The 15,878-nt window shown below is 38.7% G+C and overlaps 1 protein-coding gene across 1 annotated transcript; it reads left to right on the top strand.

The window, feature by feature from the left end:
* The first annotated feature begins 874 nt into the window (after window positions 1–874).
* On the top strand, window positions 875–11,309 carry samhd1 (SAM domain and HD domain 1). The gene is made up of 16 exons (XM_014017354.1): window positions 875–1,199; window positions 1,286–1,352; window positions 1,488–1,560; window positions 1,948–2,108; window positions 2,849–2,964; window positions 3,268–3,338; window positions 4,227–4,385; window positions 4,603–4,703; window positions 6,224–6,332; window positions 6,442–6,533; window positions 6,617–6,732; window positions 8,562–8,701; window positions 9,196–9,291; window positions 9,422–9,526; window positions 9,858–9,995; window positions 10,609–11,309. Exons 1-16 carry the CDS (start codon window positions 1,022–1,024, stop codon window positions 10,756–10,758), a joined length of 1,872 nt encoding a protein of 623 aa, XP_013872808.1. The 5' UTR covers window positions 875–1,021; the 3' UTR covers window positions 10,759–11,309.
* Window positions 11,310–15,878: the final 4,569 nt, after the last annotated feature.

Raw genomic sequence — 15,878 nt, 5'->3', positions numbered from 1 at the left:
TTCTGACAAATAACTAGTTTTAAAAATRTTTCTGGAAAAGGTTAGGCAACATTATATTGCTGAGGCTCATTTTGTTGTAAAATATGCATACTGAAATTATCGATTCTTTTTTTTACTAACGGTTAAAAACAACAAAAACAAATAAATCACCTAATAATACAAAAAAAGCTTTAGAGTGGATGGAAACTGATAATGCAGCTTTTACATTATTTGTATATCGCACGTTTTCGAGGTACATTGAATGCCTCATTTCGCCCCGCCCTTTTCGTGTCGGACCAAACGGAACTACGTCATACCATCAATTCAAACAAGCTACCGGATGCAAAAGGTTTGACTAATAAAATGCTCATGCAGTAAAAAYAAAAGGTCTCAGTGCACTTGACTTTATCGCTTTGTTAATTATGACGTGCTGACAAAAACATTCATATGATCAAATAATTTTAATCCATCATTATCGTTGTAATATTTTACACATTTTGTAACAAATCTGTGAGCCCAAGGATCAACTTTAAAACGCCATTAAATTGAGAAAATGAAAAATGATTAAAAAAAACTTTAGCATAATCCTAATATTTTCATTGTACACAAACAAGCTTTAAAAAGTAAAATTATATCAAATAAAAAGCCTAATAAGAACAAATATACARTTTCTATCACTTTGCATTTGACTAGTTAGTCATGGATAAAATAAAGGCGTTATTTTAACAAGWGTGTGATCTATTTTTATACAATGTGTGCTGTATTATTTTTTATGTTGAACCCCAACAAAAGGTTTATTTCTAGTGTCAATGGAGACCTTTTATTTTTTAAAAATATAAACCGGAAATGTTACTTTGTTGTTCTATCCAACCTGACAGCTTTAGAAAAAAAAATACAAAACCCGGCCGGGGATTATGTCTTTTCCCCGCGCTTGAATAGCTGCTTGCAGGACTGACAGATCAGCTGTAAACGCTGTCGCTTCTGGTTTGTTCGTGTCTTTAACCTTCAGTTGAACGAGAACCAGCCTGTTTGTGAAGGCAACATGGCGAGTCGAAAGCGACCGATAGAGCCGGGTTCGAGCCCAGAAGAAGAGTTCAAAACCCCGGAGAAGAAAGTGTCGGCGGTCCGGCTACACTCCGACTTCATGGGCTGGGGAGTGGAGGAAGCATGCAMGTATCTGCGGAAGGAAGGTCTTGGTGAATGGGAGAGTGCATTTAGAGGTTTGTTATATCTAAACAGCGTGTTATTCTGGACGTAGGCTACACGCTTGTGATGTTTTTACTAACTTCATGTTCTCTTAATTAAGCACAAAAAATAACAGGGATTGGGCTGCGGTATTTGACTGATGCAGACCTTGAGAAAATTGGCATAAAGTAAGTTTATCATCTAATGCAGGCTTCACTGTTTTTATTTTTCTTTTCTGTGCAGCAGCTCTAAAAGCCTCATGAAGATAAAATGCYTTGCTGTCCACTCTGCTCTCTTCTCCTTCATCTGATGGTCTGTTTCAGGTGTCTGGGTGACCGTCTGCGGATCTTGCACAGCCTCAGGAAGTTGTGGCACATTGAAGCTGAACCAAACAAGGTGCCGAATATCTCTCAGAGCCAAACCTTCCAGGTTACAGAAAGAAGGAAAAATGCAAGACAGCAATTAAGAGCAAACACGTGTTATGGAGGACAGGAAAGGAAAATGCACATCCAGTTCCTCTTTAGTTTTTGTCTGTGCTGTAAAATCTTAATTTAAAAAAAGTGTTAGAATTTGGAGAAATGCCTCACTCCTAATAGTGGACTTTTACTGAGATTTACTTAAAACTCCTGCTCAGAATATTTACAAAAACCTGACATTAAAAATAAACCTTTATTTACAAAAAAGGTTCAAATCTGGGGTTGAACCCATTGCTATTTCTTTGTGTTGATACGAATATTCGCCTGTTCCTTCTTGGTGTTTTCACACCCGTTTTTCTGCCACCAGGTGTTCAACGACCCCATCCACGGCCATGTGGAGCTGCACCCCCTCCTCATCAAATTCATCGACACGCCTCAGTTTCAGAGACTGCGAAACATCAAGCAGCTCGGGGGGACGTACTATGTTTTCCCTGGAGCGTCCCACAATCGTTTTGAACACAGCATTGGGTAAAGGACCAGACTTTGGTTTATAGCTCAAATGATTTATTGGTACAAGAAGTGAATGTGGTAAAACATAATAACAAAAACATACATTTATAGCCATAACAACAGATGACAAAAAGTAAATTTGCCTATCATTTTTTTGCCTTGGCCACACAAAAGTTCCTGTTGGGGTCATCATAAAACAATGTTTYTGTTTTATTATTTTAATTGTGTGAAATAAAGCCCTACTCGCACAGGATGAGCTGTATAACAGAAGGCTAGAAACAGAAGAAAATGTCTTACTGCGCAGTGCAATGGATGATATAAGCCACCGTTTGCATCTGATTTTGCTCCTCTTCAGCCTTTTCTTTTTTTGATGCGGTACGTTATGGGTTGATAGGGTTTTGCTGGCCCGGGACCCAAAAGGTTTTCAATGCATTCTCCATTCTTTGCCAAAAGCAAATAAAAATGCGCCCGGGAAACAAACAAAAAAGCCTAATTACATATTTGCTCCCACCCGTTTCTGTCCACTTCACACATTGCCTGTTCACTTTGGATTAGTATTCTCACAGGTCCTCTGAGTTTAGCTAAATTTAGTGGGTGATTTGTAATTTTTACTTTACAAGTTACTGACATGGCCGATTTGCACGGGCTTAGCGACACAGAAAATCACCGCAAATTTTACAAATCGCATGTAGTTCCTGTAGGTGAAAGTAATCCCGTCAGAACAGGGCTGAAGTTGTTTTTGTTGTGCACTGATGCAGGGTTGGGTACTTGGCTGGAAAACTTGTTCAAGCTCTGAATGAGCGGCAGCCGGAACTGCTCATCTCTCATAGGGACGTCCTGTGTGTTCAGATCGCTGGACTCTGTCATGACCTGGGTGAGTGGGGAAAAAAAAAAAAAAACTCTGTTTCACATTTTTTTACATGTGTGTGTGTGTATGTAAGTGCATACGTACGTATGTATAAATATATAAATAATATGTGGAGGCATGTTGTATTCTAAACTTTACACAAGGTTTTAGAGACTTTTCCTTCCTGCTTTAGCTTAGCATCTGTCGCTAATTTAATGGCTCTTTTCACAGACAGCAGCAGACTACCATACATTCATTGCCAGTTAAGTGTGTACCAATGGGTTAGAGCAATGTTTGCTTTCATTTAAGATCGTTTTGCTCCCTTTGCAGGACACGGACCATTCTCTCACATGTTTGATGGCATGTTTATGCCCAAAGCACGTCCATCGAAGAGCTGGAAGGTAAGAATCTCTGGTGCCTTTTTCTCACAGACCTTTAAGCTCTTCTAGTCTCTTATTGATTGATTGATTGATTGTGTGTTTGAGTATTTGTTTTGTTTAAGTTAAGAACCAGAATTGTGACTCATTAAAACTATTTTTGCCAACTGGGCGTATGCCTAATCTACAGCTCACAAATGCAACAGACCAGCACAGGCTCTCATTGTAACYGGAGTAAGGTGAAACAAGTTCGTCCACCAGTCTTTAGGCTGTCTGTTTTCATTTGAAATTGTTCGTGTGATTTTTAAGTTTTTGTATTGGCGAGTTGTTTTCCATCCAGTTTTTGTAAACTAAATAAACATCTGAAATGGACTTCAGACCGTTCTTTAGTCTGTAATTATTTTTGAGACATGGCTGGAAAAAAACCTTGAGCCACATTGTTTTGGCTGGGCAATGTTGGTTTACCACAACTAACTTTAGTTTTTCTAGTTTTCTTTTTTTTACTATCTCACACAGATGTTGAACCTCTTAAGAATGCAGGCAGATTCAAATGTTTCCTCTTAGCTATAAGGAGACAGGAGACTTTATATTCCTTTTAAATCTGTAGCTGTCTACATTTGTTTGACCTTTATTTGAGTTTAAATTATGCAGGTCAGGGCTTTTACCCAAAGCTGTAAATTATCTGATAGCCGAACAGTTGGGAGTTGAGATAATGTAGCAGTGTTCAAACAGATAAGAACTACCAAAYACACAAGAGTCCGTTTGCCAGATGTGAGATAAGACATTATTTACAACCAGCGTCTGGTCGTTTTTAATCCAGAATAAACATTTTTTTYCCTCTGTTTGAGTCAATGAGCTTTCATTTTCAAACGGCTTGTCCCCTGTGTTTGATTCTGTCTGTACGTCCTGCAGCACGAGACCGCCTCTCTGGCCATGTTCGACTACCTGGTGGAGGACAACAATCTGAAGCCAGTCATGGAGGAGCACGGCCTGCTGCTGCCCCAGGACCTGGACTTCATCAAAGAGCAGATTGCTGGACCCCTGAACACTAATTCAGGTCGAGGACAGGAGGTGAGAAGTCTGGGTCTTGTACAAAAATGCAGTTATGTGTCAGTGTTCATGACGTCTGATTTTTTTTTTAATTGTTTGTTTAAATAAAGGTTGTTTGAAAATTAGCAGTATTTCTATTTTACCGTTCTTCAGTTTTTTGTTGTTGTTTTTGTGAGAACTCTTACCCGCCAAACGTATCTGGTAAAGTCAATGCATCTGTTGCTCTCTGTCTCCATAGTGGCCGTACAAAGGCCGTCCTGCAGACAAGTCCTTCCTGTATGAGATTGTAGCCAACAAAAGGAACGGCATCGATGTCGATAAGTGGGACTATTTTGCCAGGTGAAGCCCCCCCCACCCCCGGCCGCCCCGCTGTGATGGACATGTAGTCTGTCCAGCGTTTACCCCCACCTCTCGCACAGTGACTGTTGCTTGGCTCCCTCTCAGATCTTTTGATGTGTGCTTTTGTGTAAAGTTCATGAACAGTTAATATCTTACCTGTTGTAGATGGCTCACTCTAACCTTGGGGGGAACAAATTAATTCTGGATTATCAAAATGTCTGATAGTAGATCATGTGATCACTGTTTTAAAAACCTTTTATCGTTTGCAGTTTCTCATTCCGTGGTCATTTCTAAAAGTGGCCCAGTACAAGAATTTCCAAAGCTGGCTGCTGCTGCTATTTGCTCTTACCATAGAAGTTTGTGTAAATATAAATAGGTGTGTAGTGAGAAATTTAACAAATGAACTGCTATGAAACCTTTGAGACTGGATGTCCTGATGCATCTCAGTAATCCAGGTAGAAAAATCAAAAAGAAAAATTAATCTGAGTAGTTTCAGGTGAACTCGGTGCTGATAAGGTTCACCTGAAACTCCTCAGACTGAAGAAGTCTCTTGGAGGAGAAAYGAAATGTTTCATTAAAGAAGAACCTGTCCAGAGGACCTACCGGTACTTGTTTTTTTTTCTTAGTTTGAGAYTGGAGTTGTTTCAGTGTCTGAAATTCACTTTTAAAACTCTGGGGGAATCCCCCTTACATGATTCAGAATGGGGGTATTTATACATTTTGGGGAGAACTATAACTTAAGTGCACAACTGCAGTTCTTCTGTTGAGCCCACGTCTATTATATGCCACTTTTAACTATTCTTGGGCTCAAACACATACAGAGTACAGTAATCAGTCTGGTATTCAGAGGCGTGGAAAAAACTCAGCTGCTATAGTTCAAGCTGCTGCTGTCTGCAGCAGGAGTTGGCTGAATGTCTCCTCATTATGTTGCAGAGATCAAAATACGTCCAAGTACATCTTTTTAGGGTTTGACGTTTCAAAATAACCTGAGTCTTATTACAGTTTTATCTGAGCCTCTGCATACTTTTGGGTTGTCTCTGGGCCAATAAAGTTTGTATTTATAGGGCTCAAAAACAACAAACACACCCAAAGTTTAAATCTGAAAGTTGTTTGGCTGTGGTATTTTGATTTAAAAAAAACTGCAGCTGGGTGTTTCCCGAAGGTGTCGGTGCTACGCTGGCCCACCTTCCCAGGACTTGGCAGTACAGTTTCTGTCACTACCTCGATAATGTTAGGCTTCTTCTGGTAGAGCCGTTCACATTATTACACATCACTGTCATGTTCTTTCCTTATAGAAACTAAATTTGTGGGGATCGGTCAAATAATGTGTCAGACCCTCAGTGAGTTTCAGGGGGTGTCTTTTTAAGATGACCTTAATCAGACTAGTTTGTCAACCTATTTAAAAGTTATTCAAAGAGCCATCTACAACAGGTAAGATATTAACTGATCATRAACTCCCCTCAGTTCTAAAGATCKTGGTTTAATAACGTCCACGTTTCCCCCCTCTTGTTTTATCTCAGGGACTGTTACCATTTAGGTATCCAGAATAATTTTGATTATCATCGCTTCCTGAAGTTTGCCAGAGTGTGTGAGGTTGATGGGCAGAAGCAGATCTGCACTAGAGACAAGGTGCTGCTGTAGTCTTCCATTTCTGTCTAAAGCATTAACATTTGACAACTGGTGGCTGGAAATTTAGGATTATTTTCTTATTAATTCAGTTTAATTTATTTTTCAACAGGAGGTGGGCAATCTATATGACATGTTCCACACAAGAAACTGTCTGCACCGGAGAGCGTACCAGCACAAAGTGGGCAACATCATCGAGCACATGTAAGTCACCGAGGCTGTGGTTTACATTAATGTAGTGCCYGCAGAGAGGTTCTCAGTACAATACTGGTGTGTTCTCGTTTCAGGATCACAGAGGCCTTTTTAAAAGCAGATAAACACATCCAGATTGAAGGTTCTGATGGGAAGATGTTCACTCTGTCCACAGCTATAGATGATATGGTTGCCTACACCAAACTGACAGGTCAGTAACCAGAATATTTCCAGGACTTAAACCAATATAAATGTATTAGATGCAGAAAAGAGTGAGAAATGAAGGAGTCACTGAGCTGTGAATTACAAAGTGTTCAATGGCAACACTCAGCCCTGATGTTACAGCAGGTGTGAGAGTTTGTTCAATATCAGTTCTTATCAAAGTCGACTGGATCCATTTTTTAAGGTGCGTGCAGCCAGCTGCAGAAACAGTTTAAAACTATTCTGTTTTTGTGCCTTCAGTTGGAGTGAAGTTGTACAGAAAGCTGAAAGTTTACACTTGTTCTGAATATATATATACTGAATGTTTCTGTTGGTATCAGAACACATTGACTTTTCATTGTGAGTTATCAGAAAAAAAAAGGTTTTTGCATGTCGGTTCTCAACTATATCAAAACAAAAATAATTTAACGCACAATTTAAAGGGAACCCAGACTAGTTGTAACRTCAGACATTATTTGATATACATTTACTTCAACTGTTAAAGACTGTAAAAATACTGTACTGTACCACTTTTATTTAGAAAGCACTTTAAACAGCACAAGGCCAACCAAATTGCTGTACAATAGACAGACACAACAGGACATAGTCAAAATACAGAGTACAGTTAAAAATATGGAGCATTTATATTTACAGTACATATAGAAATACAGAGAAAGGCCAACTCCTGTTCGCTGAAAATCTCCCGCAGAATAAATGTCTTGTTCGTTACTGATCTGACATTAACCAAGCACATCCTGATCGGGCCCGCAGCCGACAGCCTCCGTGCGCCGCAGGTTCTGAAGATTTGCACCTCGGTGGCGCGGCCGTTGTGGATCAGAGTGCTGCTTTGAGCTGATGACTGGTGTACTATCAAGCCAGGGGGATCCGATGTCTGGGACAGGTCGGAGAAGCGGTGGTCAGCTTGATGTGATGTCAAGAGATCCTTGGTGGAATAATTCCCATGATGTTTCAGCTTTGCCCGTCTTCCTCACCATTTGCGACGCTTCCTCCTGGGAGGTAGCCAAGGTAGCCCAGGGTCCTGATGGGTGGCCTGTAGCCCGAACAGGGGGACTGAAGAGTCCTGGTGGTCATATGGTGAGAAGTTTGCCGACGATCCAGAAAAACTACGGAGCTCCAAGAGTGTCTTGCGATCATACTGTATTAATGAAACTACCCCTTTGCAAAAATCAAGTAAAAACAGTTAAAGTAAAAAAAAGTATAAAAAGTGCGGGAGCGACAGACGGCAGGCCGTGTACACTGGCGCCATCTTGGTTCTGTAGACTGTTTACGGTAGTTTTTATAAATTAAAAATATATGCCCATCGTCACATGGACATTGCCATATCATTAAAGCTGCAAAGTATATCGGGTAAATTATGATGTTTACAAGGTGCAAGTTTTTTCTTTCTTTTTTAGTTTTTTTCCTTTGTTGCAAGCGAGCTCTATGCACCATGAAGCTTAATTTTGGACAATATCTGATTATCAGCCCTGATTTATTTTAAATGAAACCAGAGCACCTTGGCCAAGCAGAATGTAGAAATGACTCAGCCTGAAGCTGGAACAGAGCTGCTTCATGGAAGGAGAACATCAGCTTTAGTCTGTTAGCTCTTGTGTTAGTGCTCGGGCTAATTCGTATAGAGATATATGGCGATATAGCACTAGTTCCCAAATAGTCGAGGTTCACTTTAAGCTCGTTTCTGGAACCCTTTTAGATTTAATAACACAAGGTCTAAAATAAATTGGCATGTTTTGAAATGAAAATCACTTTTGTACACTGAAACTGCATGTTTTTTGATTGGATCATAGTTTGCTTTTAAAACGTTCCTAACTTGCCTTGTAGATAATGTGTTTGAACAAATCCTAAACTCCTCATCTCCGGAGCTTGAGGAAGCGAGGAAGATACTGCACAACATACTGCGCCGAAACCTCTACAAGTGTCTGGGTCAAACTCAGCCTGACAAGGCCTTGAAAGTCACTCAGGTTTGCTTGTTTGCTTGTTTGCTTGTTTTGGAGCCATCTTTTAAAAGTATATCCATCATTTTTGGTTGTTTGTGCTTTTGGGAACTAATCATTGTGGGTTATCAAGCAGTGCTGAGATGTATGAGCTGTCTTTGGCTGACTTGCAGCAGTTTTTGGGGATAAATCTGGGGAGTTGTTCCTCTGTTTCTGAGTATGTAAAGATCAGTTTATAATTTTAAAATAATAATTAGAATATCCCACATCGTTCAGGGTTCCCAAAAGTCCAGCTTATATCTGACATGATGGATGAAGCAAATCTAGAGCCAGGTTCTTGTCTGAGATACTTCTTGAATGAAAATATTAGCAAGTGATTAATAAGATTTCTCATTTAAATAAAAGGCTTTTGTTGTTATTGATTCGTGGGTTGGTGCTTTAGTGAAGCTGACAAATTTCAGTTTAAGGATGCTCAGGTGAAACAATCATGACTCTTCTGGCCTTTTTTTCCTCCACACTAGGAATTGATTCACAGTTGGGAGTTAGAGTTTGCTCAAACCATCACTCAGGGCATCACCCAAGGTGTCAAGCTGCAGCCTGAGGACTTTTTAGTCAGTGTGAGTTTGCCATCTAATGTTATCCAGTCTTCCTGGGGCATAAAAGTCCAAGGTTATTTTCTTCAACTGCATCTTTTTATGACAAATCACCTTGGTGTATTTTAATATCTAACAATTATTTCTCTTGCAGGTAATTGTTTTGGATTATGGGATGAAGGAAAAGGACCCCATCAACAATGTGCGTTTCTACTGCAAAGAAGACCCAACCAAAGCCATCCAGATACGCAAAAACCAGGTCCGAACCAAAGCTGACATCACAGAGCTCACTTTTTTAAATCAAGGGTTTTTTTTCTTCTCCATCTGAGTCAATGGATCAACATCGTTCACACCCCACCCAWCACCCCCCGTTTAGCATTACCTGGTAGTGGCTGCATGTACATAACAAAAGGTGGCCTAATGGGTTGCAAATTACCCCAGCACTGCAATTTGACAGTCTCTGGTAGAAGAAGTTTGAAAATACTGGTAGTTCTGTCTGATCTGCCTGTCAGCTTTAATGTGCTCATCTTTCTACATTTGTCTCAATCATTTAAATAAGTTACTAAATGTGCTGCTGTCAATCCTGTCAGGTGTCCAAACTGCTTCCAGAGCAGTTTGTTGAGCAGCTGATCCGGGTTTACTACAAGAAGAAGGATGAAAAGTGTCTGGAGGCCGCGAAGAAGCAGTTCATTCAGTGGTGCATGAATAAAAACTTCACAAAGCCTCAGGTATTTTTGGAGCATGGTGGTAAACGGTCAGGGACAAACTGAAAGCTGCTGCTTTTATGTTTTATTAAACTGTGGTTAACGGGACGAGGCACGCTGTTGCCCATTCTAATGAATTTGCCATTCCCTCACCAGAACTTTGTGTTTAATTCAGTTTAACATTTTGTCCTCACAACTCCCTGAACGCCATATGTTAGACCAGGGGTGTCAAACTCCAGTCCTCGAGGGCCGCTATCCTGCATGTTTTAGAGGTTTTCCAGCTCCAACACACCTGATTCAGTGATTGAATTAACTCTTCAAATTGGGCAGAAGCCTGTTAATCACCCAGCGATCAAAATCAGGTGTGTTGGNCAACACACCTGATTCAGTGATTGAATTAACTCTTCAAATTGGGCAGAAGCCTGTTAATCACCCAGCGATCAAAATCAGGTGTGTTGGAGCAAGAAAACCTCTAAAACATGCAGGATAGCGGCCCTCGAGGACAGGAGTTTGACACCCCTGCGTTAGACCCTGAGTTAGTGTTTAATTACACCTGTCTGCAATGATGCTTTTACATTTATTGTGTACACTCTATTGCTTGTCTTAATACGACTGTCTGTGTTTTGTTTYGGCGTAGGATGGAGATGTGATCGCGCCTGAGCTGACGCCTCTGAAAGCCAACTGGCACAACAACAACGAAGGGGAGGGCAGTGATGGCAAATCCAAACAGACTAACTGTGCTCTTGTTAATGGACATGTGCCAGCTAAAACGCAGCTTCAGTTTTAGGAAAAGGGGGGGATAAAATTGTTGTTGCTCATAAAAACCAAAAAACATGTTAAGCTAAAATCTATACTTTTCTACGAGGTGAGTGTGTAAAACACAGCAAATAGTTTTTTCAACTTAAAAGTCCTATTAAAATAAAGGATCAGTCATATCATATATCATTTTGTTATTTTAATCATGTTTTATTTTAGGTATATTGAAAGTCATTATGCAGTTCATGTTTTAATAGCTTTCTTTGTTACAGTTGATGTGTTTCTGTTACATTTCAACAAGAGTTCATTTTGGGCTTTTTGATTGAAATTTCAGATTTGAGGTTCTCTTGGTTTTATTTATTTATCTTTGTTAGTTATGGTGAAACCTGTATGTTTGGTGCTTTTATTTAATTTTCATCCGGTTTGTAACTCTTCCTTGTTGCTGTGTTCACCTTGCACGTCTGAAAACTTTGTAGCTAAAACTTATTATGACCTCCATCAAACATTTGCTATTTGTATTAAAAAAAAGTCAAATGAATGTAACTTGTGAAAAAAACTGGAAAAATAAAATGTAGGACAGCATCTTGTATTTATTCTGTTGAATTTCAGAGGYCATCAAGAACTTGTTCAGGAAAATATGTGATGCAGAAATGATGTAGTTATAACAGCCTTCATTAATAATGCACTGAAGAATCACTAGTCAGTTCAAACATTCTCCAAACATTAATACATGTCTGTCAAATGGTGTGAAAGTACATTTATATGTATACGTACACACACACACTGTGTATAGAATAATTGGTTCATGAGTTATAAGGCATGAATAATGAGTGTTGGTTTTGGAAGTAATTACACTTTAAAGGGAAATCATTGTGTGTAGATTTATAATTATGAATCATCCTTAATATATTCAAGGTTAATAAAATTTATTAATGTTTAAGGCTAAAGAAGGTGTAGTTATAAAGTGTTACAGAAATGTTAAGATCATTTTCTTTGTTGTTCAGATACAGATGAAAGTTATCCAATGCTAATAAAATGATTGGACTTTATTAACTAGAGAAAAACCTTTAGGCCCTAAAAGGGGAAGATGTGCAGCTCAGTTAGAAAAACAGGACTGAACTTGTCTAATCATCCAAGAGTTGATTTTTAGATCTTTCAAAGAATCAAAACCTTATCAGGGAAAAAAAATCTAAAGCACAGACTAAAAGTGAGTGTTGGACTTTATGAAACACAGAAACGCTCCAGTGGGTGAAGACTTTTTTAAATCTTCGTTACACTGACCTCTAGTGGCCATGGTCATGTTTTACAATAGAAGTACCTCTGGTGTCTTGTTTGACCTGAGTAGCTCCAGCATCAAACAGGTCTGATGAGAAGTTAAACTGAATATGTAACACTTCATTCACACAGATAATATATGAATAAAACAAGAACAAGATAGGAATGACTTTGAATGTAATGTCATTGTAGATTTGTCTGTTATACAAAAAGATCAAAGTTCTTTACAACTCAGGTTGTTTTCCATCATATTGTCAGACTTTTTCTCCTGTAGGTTCTTGGTGTGAGTCTGGATGTATGCTCACCTTCAGCATTTCATGGTAATCATTTGTGGGGAAAGAAAGTAATTTAGTAAAAACTGCCAGAAACAATACAAAGAGAAAAAAATCAATGTGAGACTTAAAACTTAAGTTATGCCCTGACAGCTATTTGTTTTATTTTAGCTAGGATCATCAAATGTATCACACAGACACTGACCTGCACAGGCTAAAACACGCTGTGGTGCAGTTCATTAAATATTACGTGCCTTATACTACTGAAGAAAAGAAGATTTTATACAGAGAATGGAACAACATTTTAAACAGAATACATTGCTGTTGATGTGATTGAATGGTCAAATATATATCCATCTATGAGAGGATTCCATTTCTTCCTATTTGAGCACGTCAGTGGATCAGTGATTTATGAAGGACATCCCTTTTTTTCTGAAGCTGTGACTTCATTCTCAGAGTTAGAAATTAAAACATTCTAATTGCTGTGTTTTTAGTCATCTCTGCATCTCATTTGATCCTGCAGTAATTCCTCATAAATTTTCAGTTGAAATATTTTCTGTATATTTACTTTTTCTACTTGTTGAGTACATGTTTGTGTGTTTTGCATGTATTTAAAAACTGTTTAGACACCGCTAAAATCAGAACCGCGAACAGCTCCCTTTCTTGGTGTGGCGCTGTMCACGGTTCTGAAATATCTTTCTGCTCCCACTCTGAGCTCTGAAAGTTAGGGGTTATTACTGCAACTAAACATGTGTCTGTTTCGTTAGGATGTAGTAAAAAATGACACAATCTTATGCTTGTTCCTACTATTCTTTCCATTTTTGCTACAAACAAAAGTGTAAAAAAWTTACCATTTTTTATTTGGTTGCTTGATTAATTTTAAGGTTTTTTTATTTAATCAATTTTAAAGAAAAAATAGATGCTGTATGAATTACTCATAACACACATAAAAAACAATAATTCAGTGTCTGGAAGGGATTTGGAGCACACACACAAACTTTTGTAATCCTAAATAATGTGTTATGTTTTGTTGTTTTTTGTAATTTCCCATGATGAAATGTATTCTCTGCATTTATAATACGTTGTACACACACAAGTTGGAGCAGTTAGAGAGTACATGACTTGCTCAAGGGAAGTGTAGGTCAGGAATCAAACCTGTGACTTTCCAACACAAGTCAATTAGTGCTCCACAGCTGCCATCAGTGCTCTACATCTCTAAAATCTGCATTTTCCCAGAGAGACATGCTCACTTCCCTTAAACTTACTAATAATAAATATTTATTTAATAGTAGGATAATTATTTATATCAGGCTTTTGTGTGTATAGATCCATTTTATTAAAATGATCTTGTTTGTTCTTGCCATTCAGCCAAATGTGTTTTTCTTAATTTATCATCATAAATAGAGAAACAAAATGTTTTCATTGTTTCTTTCAGTGTAAAGTTGAAGCAACAAGCCAGTGCACCTCATTAGGTACTTTATGTTATATTGAATTCTAACATTGGGCCTCATGCAAGAACCGTTCGTACGCACAGATTTGTTCTTAAATTGTGCGTACGAGTGATTTAGGAGAATTTGTGGCATTCACCAATGTTTTCGTATTCTAAGATTTTTTTCAGATACGAACAAAATTTACGAGTGGTCCAGACCTGTCGTATGTTTTACGAACAGTCAGTCTGCTGTTATCCAGACGGGTTTTCTTCACTAATAACTTTATATTTCGGTGGGGGTTACGGTGCGCAGCGCTGCGCTGCGGCTTCTGAATAAATGAAAATGATTTAACACAGTTGTTTATACTTTTAGCAGCTCTTTTTTATTCCACAGCTGAGCTGCTAAAAATGACAGATTTTCTTTTCTGGATCTCTRACAGACGGACTTCAATCTCTGAACTCGTAAAGTTTTTCTTTTTAGTTTTCGCTGTCATTTTCATGAATGGACACTTCCTGATATCTGAGGCAGGAATCATAGCCTCATATGGTGTATTTGGGGTGGTAATTATGCTAATCTCCTCTCGCGTGCACGAGCAGCTGGATAGAACAGGTGTAAATTACGCAGCTCATTTACGCACGTTTCCTGAATATAGAAGTGTTTGTTGAATCTGACGTGACATGTTCGTACGAACCCTTTGTACGAACAAAAGTAAGAGAAATTTAGGATAAAAATACGAACATGTTCTTGCATGAGGCCCATTGTGCCTAATGATAATGTGTTGTAAGATTTTAGTTCCACGATTTGATGTTTCTGACATTTTCTTAAATGTTAACATTTGTAAAATCCTAAAATTGCTAATAGAACCAACTTCAGTATTAAGATCGGAAATTATATTTACTGTCTGTGTCTGCAGTAAAACAGTGAGTGGCTCTGATTTTTTTGTTTTTACCCTTTATAAAAGTTCAGGCAGGCATCCTGTAATGATCAAAATTCACCACCAGGGGGCGACAGACAAAAGCTTTGCAGGTATAGCCCTCTGAAAAGTGGGAGCAGAATATGAGATGAATGAAAGCATGTACATGTTTTTGCTACCTGGTGAGGACGCTTTTTGATCATTTTCCTGGTATACACAGCCTGGTGGTGAGGACCCACTGTTCTTTATGGGACAAAAGCCCATTGGGGGAAATATCTTTGGTGTGTCAGGGTTTAGGTTTAACACTGGGGGGGGTAGGTTTAGGGTAAGGGGTCAGGGTTAGACTATAGAAATGACCAGTAAATGAATGGAAGTCAATGTAAAGTCCCCATTAGCATTGAAGAACAAACGTGTGTGTAAGTGTGCCTTTTATACTTAAACTTAACTTATATCAAAGTAACATTTCTTGAAGAAATGTATTGCCTTGCATGCCAAAGTTAAGAAAAATAACCAAAAAATTGTTAGTGCTTAGAGTTTTAGTTGTAATCAGATTTTAGCTCGATATACAGTATGTAAAACTGATAGCATGATAAATATTTTTGTGTTTGCTTTGGTTATGTAGCTGTGAAAGCTGTCAAGTTGACTCTAATAATTGAYCTGTAGATGTACACCTGAAGACTTCTTTCAAAGACTTTCAGTAAAAGTTTATCCACTGGTTTATGAGGATTTATGTTAAAAAAAACTGACAAACAAGAGTGGGCATTATTATTATTATTATTATTATTATTATTATTATTATTGTTGTTGTTGTTGTTGTTGTTGTTGTTGTTGTTGTTGTTGTTGTTGTTGTTGCCCAATTTCATGTTGGCAAGTACCAATAATTAGTGGAGCAGAAATAGATTCTAAACTTTGGATGGGCTTTTATTCATCCAAAATGTTACCAACACGATGTGTGTAGCAGACACACACATGCACACACACACACACACACACACACATGCACACACACACACACGCACACACACACACACACAGCCTCTCCCACATGGCACTGTGGCATTCATTTCCACCACACACGTGCACTGTGCACCAGCAGGATGAAGGCCGACTGGCTGCCAGTATTTTTACAATCTTCATCCTCTGTGACCTCTTGCACCCCTCCTGGCGCCAGTGGTCTCAGCAGCCCACCACACACACACACACACACACACACACACACACACACACACACACACACACACACACACACACACACACACAC

The sequence above is a fragment of the Austrofundulus limnaeus genome, unplaced genomic scaffold, assembly GCF_001266775.1.
Source record: "Austrofundulus limnaeus strain Quisiro unplaced genomic scaffold, Austrofundulus_limnaeus-1.0 Scaffold3, whole genome shotgun sequence".
Classification (NCBI taxonomy): domain Eukaryota; kingdom Metazoa; phylum Chordata; class Actinopteri; order Cyprinodontiformes; family Rivulidae; genus Austrofundulus; species Austrofundulus limnaeus.
The sequence above is the reverse complement of the archived record's forward strand: the minus strand, read 5'-3'. Positions and strand labels throughout refer to the sequence as shown.